The sequence below is a fragment of the Propithecus coquereli genome, unplaced genomic scaffold (assembly GCF_000956105.1).
Source record: "Propithecus coquereli isolate 6110/MARCELLA unplaced genomic scaffold, Pcoq_1.0 Scaffold5, whole genome shotgun sequence".
NCBI classification, from domain to species: domain Eukaryota; kingdom Metazoa; phylum Chordata; class Mammalia; order Primates; family Indriidae; genus Propithecus; species Propithecus coquereli.
This window is the reverse complement of record NW_012150840.1, coordinates 5,062,310-5,075,212: the sequence shown is the minus strand read 5'-3', so window position 1 is coordinate 5,075,212 and position 12,903 is coordinate 5,062,310. Positions and strand designations below refer to the sequence as shown.

Here is a 12,903-nt window from a genome sequence, read left to right as displayed (position 1 = left end):
GCTGTCAAGTACGTCCTGAAAAAGAGAGGAGCAGGTGCACATAAGCATTGTCACCCAACCAGGAAAATAATTCCAATGAAGAACAACTCTACACTTCTATTCACATAGTGGGTCACTTGGCTTTTATAGGGCCCATGGAGTCTTACTTTTTTTAAATACTATGAAATAGTATTATAAATATCAATTTGACACACTAAGTAGAAAATAAACTTTGTTAGCATAAAATAACACCATATTACATTATCGAGCTGAATATTTCTTTTTTATTTCCTTTATGTGCTAGCAATTGGCTGTTAAAAGTTTAATAAGTCAGAGGGGAAAACCTTAAAACTGAGAAGGAGCTTTATGCATGCCTAATTTTTTTCTTAGCTTTGAGACAAGATTGTCACAAATCAATTTTAACAACAGAACAGCTGAGCCTGTTTTCTTGAAGGAGTATGGTGTCTGAACCACTAACTGTTTCATCCACATGATCCCATTCAAGGTTTCAAAGTGCTTACAATTTTGCTTATTCATACGTAAACCTAAAAGGCAGAAAGATGGCGTGCCATCTCAAATTTGTGTATGAGAAATCCAGCCAACCTCTCCTTCGGGGAGTAGCAATCAGAACTAAACAGGCATCCACATTCCTCACTGATGTGTTCCCACTTAACTACAGCGTAATGATAACTAGTTTTCAACACCTGGAGGTGGTGGCTGAAAATCAGGAATTCCCAGCTTCAGTACAAAGTTTAAGTAACCCAAATACCTGCAACCAACTCTGCAGCTTCACGCCACGTTGGCGTGACTTTTCTTCTAGTAATTTAACTTCTGCTACTTGTTCTGCCCAAAATGTCTCTCTCTTTTGCAATAAAGAAGGAAACATTTTGGCAGAGTATGTTTGGATCAACAACATGTCAGCAACAAGCTTCTGAAAAAAAACCTGTAAGATAGAAAAAGTTTTAGTATTTAATTATTAATTGTGAAAATCTTTTTTTTTTTTGAGACAGAGCCTCACTCTGTTGCCTGGGCTAGAGTGCCGTGGCGTCAGCCTAGCTCACAGCAACCTCAAACTCCTGGGCTCAAGCGATCCTTCTGCCTCAGCCTCCCGAGTAGCTGGGATTACAGGCATGCGCCACCATGCCTGGCTAATTTTTTCTATATATTTTTAGTTGTCTGATTAATTTCTATTTTTAGTAGAGACAGGGTCTCGCTCTTGCTCAGGCTGGTTTCGAACTCCTGAGCCACCACGCCCGGCCTGAAAATCTTAAAAAACCAAGTTACTTCTAGTTTTTACCCAGGGATTTTGTTTTATAATCCAAAAATTCCAGGACTCCTGTGTAGAGTTCAAATACATGAGAAAACAAAACTGAAATGGATCCCTTAATCTTTGAACACTAAAGGAATTTTAACAAATTATGAAGAAATATCCTTAAGTAATATTTTCCACAAAATAATCCATTTTAAATGGCAAACATTATTGTTAGTCAATTTCAATTTCCAGCTAGATCTTTCTGTATCAGTTGTTTTGAGTTTTAAAAACATTACAAAAAGATAGGTGCCAGCCAGGCATGGTGGCATGTGCCTGTAGTCCCAGCTACTTGGGAGGCTGAGATAGAGCCCAGGAGTTCTAGGCCAGCCTGGGCAACACAAGCCCCCATCTCTCAAAAAAAAAAAAAAAAAGAAAATGACAGATGCCAACGTGGTTGATGAATTTCAAGACAATAAGTTAGATGGACAGATGTGCAAACCCAAGCAGCCCACATATTCAACCGACAGGGCTCCTAAACCCTGGCTCTAACTTCTCAACAAAATAGCTAAATAAAGGGAATTTGCTGATGGGCATTTATAGGAATTCTGGTCCACAAAGGTTCCCATATTTGTACTTCAAGAACCTTTAAAGAGGAAGGCTTTACTTCAGGTGGTTCTTGTCCATTTACAATCCCTTGTCTCCTTTCGTTATCTGGAAGGATCCCCATATTGCACGAATCCCTTCTCCTATGCCTTGAAAAGGACAGATACATAGAAAGGCTCATAAAAGCATCTATCAAAGGGCCTGGCACACTGTAGATAATTAATATTTTCTCCTCTTCCCCTCTATCCTTAATATTTACCCTCCAATTTTTCTTAGACTAAGCTTTACCTTCCAAAGGCCCTAGACTATGAGCTTGCTCAAGGTATAGACAATGTCTTATACATTTTTTATTATCACCACCTTGATTACTGCATACCTTTAGCTGGTGATCAAGAGGTTTTTGTTAAATGAAAAAAGGAAAGGATTTATTGTAGTGTTATACTATATAATAATACATTTCCTTTCGATTACAGTTCTCAAGCCTTTTCTATTCTAAGTCAATTTATTCTATTAAATGCTCTCACAGAACATGTCCTAATTTTAATTTTAAATTTGTTTGAAGATTCATCAATAAATATCTGTCTTCTCAATCAGCTGAAAGCTCTATGAAAATAAGGAACTGTGTTTTTACTCACAATCCTATTCCTAGAGTTTACCAGGGTTCCTGGTATACACCAAGCACTCTTATAAATGTTTATTAAAAGAATGAATGCTGTATATTTCACCGAAGAAGAAAATGGATAGTTTCTGTTCACATTCAGAAACACCGTAAGATTATGGGTCTATGAAGAGGACAAATGACCTGTGGTCTTACCTTGTGATTTTCTATTTGAGCCTGTAAAGCAACTTTACTTTTGGTTTGCTGTAAATGGTCCTGAACAAGCTTTTCCTTCCCGATGTTAACTAGTTCCACCATGCCCTGCAGCAGGGCATCTTGCTGCTTCTCAGTGATGAAAGGGCTGCTGAGTTCCGTGTACCTGGCTCCCAGGATTCCCCACATGCTGTCAAGTACGTCCTGAAAAAGAGAGGAGCAGGTGCACATAAGCATTGTCACCCAACCAGGAAAATAATTCCAATGAAGAACAACTCTACACTCTCTCGGTGGAAGACAAAAGCCTCACTCCTTCCAACTATAGTGCTGCGTGAATGTGTTCCCCTCAGGCATACCTCTAATTTGTAAACCTCCTGGAGTAAAACATAAGGTAAATGAAGTCTCTCCCCTTCGTCTCTTAGTTTGGCTACTCGGCTCTCGGAGTTCTGCAGCTCCACTGTATGTGCATCTGCTTTCTAAGGGAGAGACAATACAAGAAAGAAAACCCTTTAATAAGTCAGAGAAGTAGGCACATTCTCTAAAAAAGAATTAAACAGTATGGAAGGGAATTAAGGGAAAAATGTCCAGTTCCCCTCTCTCACCGTCCCTTTCTTTGCATATACCAAGGCAGGCACATATGCATATTCTCACACTTAATGAACTGCACCATGGCACTCTGTCCTGAGGTCAGCACTCCCTGCTTACCAGCTCTTTAGCATCCCTTCGAACCACCACACACATATCTGACTCCTTTGAAACAGACACATGGTGTGCCATTGTAAGGGTGCAGACTGCTTTAGCAATAGCTCTTAATGGACTCTTGGGCTATTTACAGTTTGTAATTCAAATAGAGCCACCGGGTCCACCCTTGAATATTTATGACACATTCATCTTTATACACTTGTCTTATTTTCTTAGGAAGAGTGCAAGCCCAGCGCCTAGAACAGTGCCTGAACATAGTGAATCTTCAATGAATATTTGCTGAATAAATGAAGTCAAATTATTGCTGAGTGGAAGAGGATGTATGCTAAAAATTCTGATACATAGCCAAATGATCCCCAGAAGCTCCCCTACCAAGAAGATGAGAGTCTCATTTTCCGACACTGGGCAGACTTAAATTTTTGTGATGTTGATAGGTGAAAATGGTCTCTTGTTGTTCTACTATGGTGTGCTTCCGAAAGTACAACTTTAAGAGATGTTTCTAAAAGGTCAACATAGTTTTCATTATTTATTGATTTATTTACTTAAGCCTTGCAGGTGCTCACAGAGGGAAGTGGTTCAGAGGCACAGCTTATATACAAGGCTCATCGGTCCCAGGTTAGGTCAGTTCGAATTATTTTGACTTGATTACCTGAAGCTGTTCGCCAATACTCTGGCCACTGATTTCATTCAACGACTGTTGTAAAGATGTCTTATTCTTAATGAGTTGATCATACAATCGCTTTATTTCATTCTGTATAAAAAAAGATAAATGCAGGAAACTGAGCAATCTCATTTAGGCTTTTGTTACCCAATATTTCGCTGATTTTTCTAACGTTTGAAATTTCAAACATATAAAAAATAGAGAAATTCTCATGTTATCTCCCTTCTCATGGACTATTTTAAAGCAAATCCCAGATATCAAGTCATTTCATCAGTATATGTTTCTGCATCTATCTCTAAAAGATAAAGATTCCTCCCTTTAAAAATACTACAACATAATCCCTCCAACTCAATAATTCCTTAGTATGGTTAACTATCCAGACGGGGTTCACATTTCTCTGTCTATAATTTTTCTTTTTGGTTTCAATGAAGATTCAAATGAGGTCCATGTGTCATGCTGGATTAACATGTCTTAAGTCTCTCTTAGTCTGCAGACTATCCTACCACCTCTCTTTTTTGTTTCTTGAATTTGTGTGAAGAAATGGGTCATTTGTTCTGTAGTTTCCCACAGTCTGGATTTGGCAGACTGCACCCCCACAGTGCTGTTTAACATATTCTTCTCTTGTGCCTGTTTTACTTGGATTCTAGAAGTTTGATCAGGTTCAAGCTTTTTATGGGTAAGACTCATTCATAAGTAGTATTGTATTTTCATTTATTTTTCATTAGACAATTTTAGTAGCTTCCTAACTCGTTTACTTGCCTCAGGTCTCTCCCTCTCGAATCCACTTTAGACAACTGCCAGACCACCCTACCTGAAACATACACGGACGTCATTCCTTTGCTCAAAAACTTTCATGGCTCCTCCTGGCTTAGAAATTTAAATACGAATCCTCCCCTATAACAATCATTAAATAGCTAAATGTAATTTTCTTTTCAGGAAAAGAAACATGTTAGCTCATTCTAAAAAATTCATATCCAAGACTTTAGAAAAGGCTTCATTTTCAAATGGTCTCCAACCATGAGCAACAGGAGAGCCTCACTGTTTTCCTTAACAATTTCCAGTAATGCATGCTACTGAGAATAGGAATTAACAGAAATTAGGGGTCCATGCTGTAACTTAAAACAGTGCCAAAGTCGGCTCAGAATCGTACCTGATAACTGTGGTTATAGTCGAGGCCGGCTTTCAGGGACTTGCTTCTAGAGGCAGCTGTAGCCTGAGTGTGTTCCAGGCAGACTTGGAGATTGTCAAAACATTCACGGAGCAAGTTGGTGTTCTTGCCAGGCCAAGTTATGGCTTTCAAAAGATCAGCCTTCTTGTCACTCATAGCTAAATAAAGTTTCTTCAACTCAAGAGCCAGTGTCTGCGAAGCAGAGAGGAAGGAAGACATGTAAATGAGCTCTGACCAGCAGGCTTTGGCTCTGGCTTCACGTGTGGCTGCTATAATGGCCAACACGTGGGCTTGAGACGCGTCCTACCTCGTAGTGCACCTGCTGGGCAGAAACATCCTCCTTCAAGAGCCCTGGTGTCTGTAGCATCTCCTCCACACTACTGAGGCACTGACTGAGGGTCAGAAATAGTTCAAATAATTTTTTATCCAAATTTATATATGTTTCTTCTGTCATGGTTTCCTAAACCAACAGCACAAATGAAAAAAATAAAAGTTATTAGGATTCCTTGCTTCCTAAACCTACGTTTTCCCTGGTTTCCATCACGGTTTACAATCTATGGTATGCTTTTTTTTTTTTTTTAAATAATAAGATGTTTCAAACACTTTGTGAACCAGGTAGCAGAATAAATAAGAGTTTTAAGTCTGAGAAAAACGAGTTTAGGAAATGTTAGGTATTTTGACTATGCAATGGAATTAAAAGGTCAATGAGTTGAAGGACTTCCTTAGCAGGGACATCCAGGTCAAGGTGTGGTCCTGGATAAATCTCACTGTCCCTCTTTCCATGGCTTCTTGCCCTCCATAATTTAATGTAGGAGAAAGTGGGTTAGTGAAATCGAGTACAGCAAGGAGAACGAAAAGGAGACACAAAAGAGAGGCTTGAAGGGATTGACTAGAAAGAGGAGGTACAGGCTGGCACGGTAGCCCATGCCTGTAATCCCCACTACTGGGGAGGATGAGTCAGGAGGATCACTTGTGCCCTGGAGTTCAAGGCTGCAGTGAGGTATGATCACACCACTGCATCCCAGCCTGGGTGATAGAGGGAGATTCCATTTCTTAAAAAGAAAAAAAGAAAAAAAAAGGAGGTATAGTGTCTTAAAGACAGGGGTGGGCTGTGGAGCAAGGGGAGGTGGGAGTGTCATTTATGGGCTGATTGCGAGAATCAGGGCCACCCTTGGATATACAACTCCAAAGGTCCCCGGTGTTGTGTAGTTGTGCCCTGGTGAGTTTGGGAGCCACAGATGTATTTTAGCATAAGCTGTCGGAACCAACTCTTTTTCTTTACCCACAGTCACCTTGAACCTCTGACCAGCTCCAAGTCATTTAGGAGCATGCCTCAGCTAGTAATCACCCCAATCTGGGCCTTGTTTTCTCTTGTCCTCTGATGGATACCTCACATTACCCAGCACACCATCCGAGCGTTAAGCCTCCCCAAGGTTGGAAACTGTGACCATACTCCCTCCCCACCTTCCTTCCTCATGCTTCCTGTCGTAAACACCACCGCAGGCAGTACTTATCAATCACCATCTTCTTTCCTGTGGACCCTGGACTCAGAATCCTTTACACACAGTGCTCTAGGCAACCACTACAAAATTTATCAGTTAGCAAGCAAGATAAATTCTGTTTGCAATTCTAGGACCCATTCCATCATGTGTTCTATTACTTGTTCAATGAAGAAAATTGCAACCAATTCCCAACGATGATATACAATCTTCCTTCTTTTTCTATGTTATTGCAATGAGGAAAATACACAATACACAGTTTCTACCTGCATCCGAAGGTTATTTGCTTCTTGGCGCAGGTCTTCAAGTTGGGTGGTGTAGGTTTTCAGTTCTTCAGTTGTTGGGTATCTAAAGTTATACATGCTCACACTGGGTAGAATACTCTTATTTGTGGCAACCTATTTGACACAGGGAAACCCTATTAGTGACAGCTGGAGCCCCCTGCTGCTGTTAATGTAAATAGCAAAAATGCCTTAGCACCCTGTCTTCCCAGTTACCTTCTCGGTGAGAGTTTTTGTCTATCTTATCATTCATAAGAAAAAATAATTTAAATTAAATTTATTTTAGACAGCTTTGAAAAGTCATGACTGGTTATGCTTAGACACTTGAGGATCCATTTAGATATCAAAATGAGGGGGAAAACGTACTTTGAGAAATGAAATAAAATCACTAATCTTCCAATTTAGTGGCAATGATATTGATGATACAAGATTACCTGTTTATTTACTAGTCCATTTACTGTTTATTTACTAGTTGACTCCTGGTACAGCTCTTAGAATAGAAGTCAGCTCTAGAGATGGGTTTGCATCTTGATTTGTTAACTGAAAAGCTAAGTAAGTAATGAAAATGAGCTGTGATTCTCAAAGGGAGAATAATACAGTTAGTTTCTCAAATTGGAAAGCTAACATATAAAAAGAAATAGGGTGGGGTGGCAGAGGACTCTGCTTGGGGAAAGAACGGCTGAATGGAGTTCTACTCTTTGAAAGAGCCCTATACTCATGTTCCGGTGTGTATAACAAGGAGAAACCATGACTAAAGCCCAGCCAGTAAGTTTGTTTCAACTTTAATTGGTCAAGTAAGGTTCTCAGCAGAAAAGATGAGAACTAAAAAGTTCCCACCAGATTGGGGAATTGGGAAAGCATTGGCAACCTCTGCCCAGGTGGTCTGAGTGCACAGTGGAAGGCAAAAGCCTGGGACTTGTGAGCAACGGCGCTATTCTGCTCACCTGCTCCCTGTTTGGACGGAAAGCCAGCAGCAGCTGGCATAGTGGCCAGTCTGAATAAACCTGTAATGGCAGTGATACGCTGTGTGGAAAGAATACCGATTAACAGGTGCCATTCGCACAGGGGCTGGCACAGAGTAGATTCTAAAGAATCTTTTGATGAATGCATGATACTCATATAGTGCTGTATAAGTTTATAAAGCATTTTTTAAAACACATATTATTCATTCATTTATTCACTCAACAAATTGTAACTGAGGGTCTATGATGTCCCAGGGCACTGTGCTAGGCACTCAAGGCAGATGCGCTCCTTCTTCTCAGGCCATCCAATAGGAAATACAAACAAACGGTGGACGGTGTAGTAAGAACCGTGATCTGGGAAGCCCAGGGTGGTAGAGAAGCTCAAAGCGGGGACCCTACTACAGGTCTCCAGGATTGAGAAAGAGTGTCAGCCAAGTGAAAACCCCACCTGGCGTCTTTGCTTTTTGAGAATAAACTGCTACCTAATGCAGAACATACATGTTTATTTAATGCATGCTTTCTGAGTTTCAAAGATAAACAGGTTATTTACACCCAGTATGGATGCAGACTGACCTGAGGCTCCACAAGCTGAGGCAAAGGTAGCCGTATCTTTGATGACAGTTCATGATGTAGATACTGCCATTTGTCTCCAGTCTGGCCCTGGGGTGACAAAACCGAGTCTGGAACATCATTTTCTGGGCTAGATGCCTGGTTGCTTTTGAGGAAGAACAAATGGTGAAAAGAACAGTCAATATAAAAAATTTCATATGATATGCAGACAATGTTTTATGAGCAATTTTAAAAGAAACATTTTTAATTTTGTCAACCATAAAACCACTGAATGTCCAACTATTTTATAATGTTTTACCTTACAGATGATTCCTGAGTTGTATCTTTATCATGTTGGCAATACTTGGGCCACCTTTTCTTAGCATTAAATTCTATGAATTTGATTAAATCTTTCTGTTCCATTGGTTTTAACTCCAGAACCTATAATTGAATAAGATTCAAATGGTCCAATCAATCAAGTTTTTGGATTAGTACCCCAGGGTTTCTTCTGTTGAGATAATATAATTTTGAAAACAATTCCTCAATCATTATTTACTATTTCTCTTTCTTGCTGTCTTGTTCTTAACTTTTACTTCTCAAAAACTTACGTAAAGGCCGGGTGCAGTGGCTCACGCCTGTAATCCTAGCACTCTGGGAGGCCAAGGTGTGAGGATTGCTTGAGCTCAGGAGTTCGAGACCAGCCTGAGCAAGAGTGAGACCCCGTCTCTACTAAAAATAGAAAAGTTAGCCAGGTGTTGTGGTGGGTGCCTGCAGTCCCAGCTACTTGGGAGGCTGAGACAAAAGGATTGCTTAAGCCCAGGAGTTTGAGGTTGCTGTGAGCTATAATGATGTCACTGCACTCTACCAGGGGTGACTGAGCGAGACTCTTGTCTCAAAAAAAACCCAAAACCCCCCCAAAAAACCCTATTTAAAATATTCACACAATAACTATTATTTAGACTACATTATACATATGGAAAAACACCAAAAAGACACAAACACATTCTGAAACAGTTACATAAGCTGACACTCCCAATGGCAGTTCAGTATTTAGTCCAAAGGGAAATTCTAAATTCCATATAGATAGCTTTATTCTTGTCCTTACAACTGTTGGAGGCTGAAATTACCTGTTGCTGTTGGAAATCTTTTTGTCTGCTGAATTGTGGCCTTTCAGTTACAATGGATTCCAATTTGGAAAGATTAACTGGCTGGAGTACTTTCTGATGCTCTGAAGGTTTCTTTAGAATGGTAGGATGCTGTAAAAAATTTCATGATGGCAGACTATTTTTTAAAAAAATCCACTTTATCTCAATTCTAATGGGGACTATATGATGGGAAAGTTTTATATAAAGTATTGATGGTATTTTACTACTTATTATAATTATATACTATGATTTAATGTACTTATTTCATAACAACTTCAATAACTGCTACATTTGATGAAGTGATTATTTTATTTCCTTAACCTAATTCAGCCAATGAATTACTAAAAGCAAGGAAACTTATTGTCTTTTAACTTTAAGAACAAAATTTTTAAAATATCAAGACGGGAAACAGTATTATGCTTATAACTTCACATTTTCCCTATGTCCAAAGTAGATTTTTTTTAAAAAGAGAGAACATATTAGGATGAAAGGGGAACTATATGGCCTGTGTATCTACAGCCAATCTTATTTCTGTGAATGTTAAGTCTCCAGGAACCACCCATAAGTATGGATGCAAATCTTATATAGTAATATCCTACTCATAGCTATGTACATTTGCATTTATAAACACAGAATGCTTTTAAAAATGAGAACACTTTAACTGTATGATACTTTGATCAGTTTATATAAATATTTGTAAATGAATAATAAAAGTACCCTGGAAACAGGTTATGTGTTTCTGACGTCAAATTTTAATCTTATCTATAAAGGCTTCGTTGTCCAGTCAATTGGAATCACAACATTCCTTTAAAACACATCTTTCTTTTATGAAGAAACTTTACACTAGACATCATTACCAGCAAGAACATTCAACCCCATGAAACCAACCCAAACCAAACCACCACTATCACCAGCAAAAACCTAGATAAGAAAACTGCATAGTAAAATGAAAAATAACAAAACCCAGCGTACCTATCTACAGTTTTAAGATGAGTAATTCTTTTATACTTAGGATAGTTTCTCTGTAAGTACGTCCATCACTTCTACCCAGAGTTCTCTTCTGGTGGGTCTGCCATGTATATACATTGACGTGGATGTCTATACATAGCCATTTTTTTTTTTTACCTGATCCTCACTGTATTTCTCCTGAAGCATCATCTGGACTTTTTCCAAGTTGCACTTCACAGTTTTTAGTTTCACGGAAAGCGCTTCGGCCTCATGTTGAGTGGCTCCACTATCTCCCAGGCCCTGATCTTTGCAATTCTCTAACAGACAGGCAACCTTGCGCTCAATCTCTGTTAGCATAGCCTAGGAAATAAAATCATTTAATTATTCATAGCACTGGTCTTGAACAAGTATTGTTCCCCAAAATAAGTCAGACTTATTCTTTTTACCTAAGCGTATACAAGAAGTGACAGAAACATAGGATGGAAGGGACTTCGGAAAAACAAAAACTTCTACATAATTCCTGTGCTTTTCAGCAGGAATGCAACCAAACCAACCCCAACTGCAGATGTCACTTTCTAAAATAATTTAAGTGAATGATTCTATAATAACTTTAGAAAGCACAGCAGAATGCATCTCGTAGAACACAGTGGTTAAGAACACAGTGCTGGAACTAGACCACCTGGGTTTGGATCCCCTCCCACTTAGTAGCTGTGTAAACATGGGCACTTTACTTTGTAGGAGTCTGCCTCTAGTAATCCATAAAATGGGGATAATAACAGAACTTACCTCTAGGGTCATTGTGAGGAGTTAATGAGTTGTGGTGTTATATATATATTAGTTTTCATCTATGGTTCCTGGCTCATAACTCCCATAGTCCTTGTTGTGATGTTGGGGGCTTAGACCTCAGGAGACAGAATCTCTCTTTCTGACCTGCTCGTGTCCTCCTTTTACCTGGCCAAGGAAGAACTCTAATCTGATTGTGGGTCAAAAGACCCTCATTCCAGAGAGGGTCCTGCCCCATACCCTGGAGGAGGGAATGCTGCAGAGAGGCCAAGAACAATCTGAACTGACCGGTTTTGCTGCGTTTAGATCATGCGTTTTTTTTGTACAACCACATTTCTATGTGGTTGTCAACAGTGACCATGTAATAAAGCCTCCATAAAAACTCCAGAGGACTGGGTTTAGAGAGCTTCGGATAGCTGAACCCGTGGAGGTTTCTGGAGCATGGTGCACCCAGGGAGGGCATGGAAGCTCTGCACCCCTTCCTCCATACCTCGCCCTACACATCTCTTCATCTGTATCCTTGGTAATGTCCTTTATAATAAACTGGTAAACATGTTTCCCTGAGTTCTGTGAGCTGCTCCAGCAAATCAATCGAACCCAAAGAGGGAGGGGGTCGTGGAAACTGCAACTTGAAGCCAGTCAGTCAGAAGCTGTAGCGGTCCAGACTTTTGACTAGTGTCTGGGGCAGGGGGGACAGCCTTGGGGACTGAGCCCCCACCCTGTGGCATCTGACACTATCTCCAGGTAGATAGCGTCACACCTGAATTAAAGGATACTAAGCTGGTGTCTGCCGTTTGGTCTATGGGGAAAAACCCCACATTTGGTAACAGAAGTCTTCTGTGTTGTTGACTGTTGCGGAGTTTAGAGGAAAGCAGGGTTTGGAGAGTGCTTTTTTCTTAAAAGCATGAGCTAAATCCATGTACTCTGGCCAGTGCTTGATATATAGTCTGTGCTTAAAAGGTGCCGACTGTTCTTATTTTTCTCTTACCTTCCTAATCTTTCATGTCGCAATCCAAGTGCTGAGCAGGAATAAAAAAAAGAATCCCACACAACTATTTGAAAATGTCTTCCCTTGCTCTTTTCCTTCTCTTTCTCAAGCCAAATAAGCCTCCAAACTATCAGAACACCACCCCGGAAGAAATCATTTGGAACCTGAATCATTTAGTCATTGATGCAACCGGCCAATTTACACAGAAGTCTAAAAATAAATCAGCTGGATGAAGTAAGTTTCCCAGTAAGTCACGGTCATTGTATTCCTCCACAACAGGTCAAGTTTGCCCTCTCCTGGGGCTCGGAAGCCCACGCAGTCACGCCAACTGGCTGGGCACACAGCAGTGGCATTCATGCCCACATTCCAGCACTGTGATCATTTGCACTAAAACTCAGTGCATGACTAAGAACAAACTCAGTTCCTTGAGAGAAACTTAAGGAAAAAACTATCCTTAAAACAAATTTTCAAATAATATATCTTTTAGCTCCTTCATCTAAGCAAACTACAGTAGTCTCCCCCAACATCTGTGGTTTTGCTTTCCATAGTTTCAGTTACCTGCAGTCAACCAT

General features: G+C 40.0%; 1 protein-coding gene across 1 annotated transcript in view; it reads right to left on the bottom strand.

The window, feature by feature from the left end:
* Positions 1–12,903, bottom strand: part of SYNE2 (spectrin repeat containing, nuclear envelope 2) — a 295,242-nt gene that overhangs the window by 81,765 nt on the left and 200,574 nt on the right. Inside the window, exons 64-74 of the mRNA XM_012656034.1 lie at positions 10,738–10,920; positions 9,595–9,723; positions 8,787–8,908; positions 8,492–8,633; positions 6,942–7,073; positions 5,484–5,636; positions 5,159–5,368; positions 3,997–4,098; positions 3,002–3,121; positions 2,649–2,849; positions 749–922 (exon numbers count right to left, since the gene is read on the bottom strand). Coding sequence (XP_012511488.1) covers positions 749–922; positions 2,649–2,849; positions 3,002–3,121; positions 3,997–4,098; positions 5,159–5,368; positions 5,484–5,636; positions 6,942–7,073; positions 8,492–8,633; positions 8,787–8,908; positions 9,595–9,723; positions 10,738–10,920 — 1,668 coding nt within the window. The remainder of the gene's footprint in view (positions 1–748; positions 923–2,648; positions 2,850–3,001; positions 3,122–3,996; positions 4,099–5,158; positions 5,369–5,483; positions 5,637–6,941; positions 7,074–8,491; positions 8,634–8,786; positions 8,909–9,594; positions 9,724–10,737; positions 10,921–12,903) is intronic.